A 4,620-nucleotide genomic window follows, 5' to 3' on the forward strand; every position below is an offset into this window, starting at 1 on the left:
GACAGAAGACGTATGTCTGATTGATCCGATCATGTATCCACGGACAGAGCTTGGTTGAAAGAGGCAATATCATATGATTACGCCTACTTTCAATCCTCTGTTGGCTTTTTCGACCTACCCTGACCTAGATTCACCTGTGAGTGGAGAGGGATATACATGACAGGTACCGTTGGTGACTATTCTGTTCTGTTGGTGACTATTGTTCTTATGGCTGCGTGGTTTCTATGCCGGACCTTTGGTCTTGTGACGCCCGATCCTGTTCAAAGACAACACAACAACTCTCCCATGTTGGGGAAACCTCCATTGCATCATTTTCATCATGGCATATTTAATTTCAAAAAAAAAAGAAGGAAAAGATGTAATAAAAAAAAGAGAAAAGAAGAACAAATAGTATTACTTCTCATATGCATGCCATTTTTCAGGGTATCCGAGGTTATTACTTTTCATCCAGGATGGTTAACAACGTGACCGCTACCAAAGAGGCTACTAAGCGTACATTCACTTGCAGTTTCTTCCGTGAGGATATGACACATACTTGGATGAGTTCAGAAAGACGTATGTCCATATCTTACACATGTTAACTTCTCCGGTTGATGAATGGGCTCTATACACGCTTCTTCAGTTCTATGATTCTGAGCTACATTGTTTCACCTTTCGAGACTATCAACTGGCTCCTACCCTTGAAGAGTATGCTGACATTATCAATATTAAGGTTCAACGTAAAATCCCTTTTGTATGTATACCTGAGAAGCCGAAAATGGACCGAATTGCTGGTGCTCTTTATTTGAGCATGAAGGACGTTACAGGTAACTGGAAGTCTAATGGTGGAACCCACGGATTCCATGTGAAATTTCTGATAAAGAAGGCCGACGCCCTTGCTGTTGAGAAGAAATGGAAAGAATTCAACGCTCTCCTAGCCCTTATGATCTATGGTTTGGTGTTGTTCCCGAATATTCCGAATTTCGTCGATCTAACTGTTGTTTGTCTCTTCATGGATCAAAATCCTGTGCCCACTTTTTTAGCAGATACTTATTATACCATTCATTCCAGGTATGGGAAGAAAGGATCAGTTGGGGGTTGTTTACCATTGCTATATGAGTGGTTCACTTCACACTTGCCTAAAATTGGGCCGTTTGTTACGACGAAAGACTCACAGAAATGGCCTCAAAGGATCATGGGGCTTACTGCAAACGACATTGTCTGGTGTCCTATCAGAATGGGCATAGAGGAAGTTAAAACTAGTTGTGGCACTTTTGACAACGTTCCCCTCATAGGAACGGGAGGTGTTATCAATTATAATCCTAAGCTAGCGCTACGTCAGTTGGGTTTTGCACTTAAAGACAAGCCTTTGGACAAAGAGATATTCGAATCCGTTTGCTTTGAGAAGGGAACTGATCCAAAGGGTTTGGAAAAAGTAAGAAGCGTCTGGAATAGTATCCATACAGATGATCAGACTTCCCTAGGTGAGAAAAATGCCGTTGCTAAACAAGCCTATACAGATTGGGTCGAAGATAGAGTTAAAAATCGTCTATTGCCTTTCTCGAAGGTTAGCCCATTGTACGAACAACCAACTGAGGTTCTAACTGCCACTGTGCCTGCTGATAATTACACCCAAATGGATGTGGAAAACACCCCGTTGCGTGAAGAGAGGTCAGATACGCAACTAAAACATTACCTTGTGGACCAAAAAAGGGCTGAGTTGACACACGAAGCCAAAATGCTGAAGGGAGGATCTTCCAGAGTTCAAAAGAGGGCTAGAACGGAAAAAGGTGAAAGAGATACTACTGTTGTTGTTGAGGATCACCAGAAGATCATAAAAAGGGCCATAAAAGAGGCAGAAGAGAAACTCAAGCGAGAGTATAGAGAAGACTTAAAGGCTTATAAACTCAAGATAGAAAAGGAGGCTAGAGCTGAAGCGAAAAGTCTGAAAAAGAAACTAGAAGAGAAAACTTCCAAAGAATAGCAGTTGAGACTCAGTTGAAAGGAAGTCACCTCCGCATCGCCCGACTAACAGAAGAGAATGCCAAGCTCAGAGATCAAATGATGGGTATGGAGAACACACTTGAGAAGGCTTATCTCCCAGAATGCAAAGGATGTGACGAACTTAGGGAGTGCTGCAAGAAGCTAGATGGGCAGTTATTTCGAAAGGACGTGGTAATCCAAAGCTTCGTCAAAGGAAGAGATCGGAAGGCAACCAAGATACTGTTTGATGAAACCAAGAAGTGGAGTGATGAGCACTTCAGACAAGGAGGACCTCTATTTTATATTCAGATGGATTGATGTTTGAGTCTGGCAACCAGAAAAAGCCCCATCAGAATCACCCATAAACATCCATGTTCTCACACCTCCTTCATCTCCCATAACCAAAACTCTTACCCCTCCTCATTCACCCATCACAAATGTTCCCATTCCTTCATCTCCACCCACAAACAACATTGCTTCTGACAAGGCCCTTGAAACCCCTGTTCTAGATATCCAACCCCTTCAAACTCTCTTTCCACCTCACACAAATATATCCACTTCTTAACCACCACCTCATGCACACTATGAACCCATTCCTTCCACCTCTCAAAATAATCCCTTAGTATCTGATCTTCCAGATTCTGCATCACATGAGCAATTGCTCCGTGACTGCAATTACACTCCCAAGCCTCGTCCTGAAGCTGAACTGGTAGTGTTAGATTCTGAGAATGAAGCAGAATCATCCTTTCGTTTTGATAGAGACCCTCAACCCTATCTTGTTTTGAAACCAGACTCTCCCATAACCAAAATCAAATCCCGCCGAGCATACCCTATTGGTGTAATTTATGAAATGGTAAAGAGGAATATCAGAAGAGTCTTTGATACTCTCAGAATAGTTCAACATGCTGGATTGAATGATGTTGCTATGCGAAAATTCTGGAGAATCTTCCGAAGAAAAGCAGATGCTTATTTTCAAGAACTTCAGGAAATTTGTGTGGAACTTGCTCCACGACCTTGTGGAATTCTGAGGAACTATGAAGACTTCTGGTTCAGTCGTCTTGCAGAAGCACGAGTTTCTGCGGATATGGAAGCCAACCTCTGTAGGGATATTGTGGTCTGGAGACCTAAGTATCCAGTTCTGACTGGAGACTTCAAGTCACTGCTTGACTTTCTGAGGGAAAATCCTTCTGAGGAAAACCCCAATATGGTCATTCCAGAAGTTGTTGACCCACCAGAAGTTGAAGGTCCTCCTGCACCAAGGAATCTTGCTGCCATTCTTCAAGCTCTTGAGAATGGAGATTCTGATCTTCCTGCTCCAGAATATGAAGAAGATGCTTCTAGGGAAGAAGCTGATGGTGAAGATCATCCTGTTGGAAATATTCCTGTTGAGGAAAATCAAGATGATGATCTCACAATGGAAGCTGCAGTTGAGAATGTTGTCCCTCTGGACAGAAGTTGTGAAGCCTCTTCTGGTGAACCCTCTCTTCTGGTGAAGACTCTAGAGGTTATTCAGAAGAATCAAGCTGAGCCAGCTTCTCGTATGGACAACCAAGATAACATCAATGCTGAGTTCCGCCCATTCATGGAGAGACAGACTGAGAGCAATGCTGGGATTCATGAGATGCTGGCCAAGATTATGTCTAAGCTAGGGTCGTCTTAGTCCCTTGTGTCTTAGTTGTTTTTCTTTGTTTCTTGCATCTGTCTTCTATGCATTTTCCTTGTATCATCTGATAATTCTCTTTTGCTATCAATGAAAATTATCTTCTTTTCTCTCATATTGTTTTGTTTTTCATCTGAATCTTTTGTGTTTTTGATGTTATGACAAAAAGGGGGAGAAACTATGATAAATGATCTGATTTATTTTATCGGTTGCTGGGAGAAAGTCTCCACATTTCTAACAGAACTTGCAAGTTCTATGTCTTTGAGTGTTTTTCAGAAATTGAAGATATTCTTAAAAGCTCAACATGAGAAGCAAAGACATGAGGAAAAGCAATTCTGTATGGAATCAAGCTCATGGAAAATTGAAGCAAGGTGAGTGCTGTGAAGCTTCAAGATCAGAAACAAGAAGGAAGAATGTTCTGATATTCTGATGATAGAATATTCTCTAACACATTCTTATTCCTTATATGTTCTGATGCATCTTTTAGTTCTAAATATGCTCTGAAACATTATTGTTTTTGCTCTGATACATATTATATGTTCTGATACATATTTTATGTTCTGATTCATTCATGCTCTGACTTTTGTCGTTTAGTTTGTTCTGTAACATTTCAGCATGTAGAGATGCTCTGATGATGCTCTGGTACATTCAACAATGTTCTGATACAATCTAGCATGCAATGATTCAAGAATAAATTCAAGCTCTGAAGCTGTCCTATAGAAGCAAGAAGCAGAAGCTATGAATGTTCTGAAGATCTAAGCATATGTGATCATCTCAACTGAAATGGAAAATACTCACGGAAGTCCTTTATTTATAAATTTCTTCCAGTATTTATTTCAGGGGGAGATTATTTATCTCAGGGGGGGATTGTTAATCTCAGGGGGAGACATATTCACACACTATGTTTATATGCTTATGCTATAGTTGTGTAGTTGTCTTTAGCCGTCTGATATTCTGATTGCAAATTCATATCATTTATATATGTTTTTGTCATCATC

The 4,620-nt window shown here is 40.7% G+C and overlaps 1 protein-coding gene across 1 annotated transcript; it reads left to right on the forward strand.

Moving 5' to 3' along the window:
* The first annotated feature begins 574 nt into the window (after window positions 1-574).
* On the forward strand, window positions 575-1,963 carry LOC131643006 (uncharacterized). Its single transcript, XM_058913157.1, has 2 exons — window positions 575-1,283; window positions 1,341-1,963. The coding sequence occupies exons 1-2, from the start codon at window positions 575-577 to the stop codon at window positions 1,961-1,963; spliced, it is 1,332 nt and encodes a 443-aa protein (XP_058769140.1).
* The last annotated feature ends 2,657 nt before the right edge of the window (window positions 1,964-4,620 follow it).

This window comes from Vicia villosa, unplaced genomic scaffold, assembly GCF_029867415.1.
Source record: "Vicia villosa cultivar HV-30 ecotype Madison, WI unplaced genomic scaffold, Vvil1.0 ctg.006556F_1_1, whole genome shotgun sequence".
Classification (NCBI taxonomy): domain Eukaryota; kingdom Viridiplantae; phylum Streptophyta; class Magnoliopsida; order Fabales; family Fabaceae; genus Vicia; species Vicia villosa.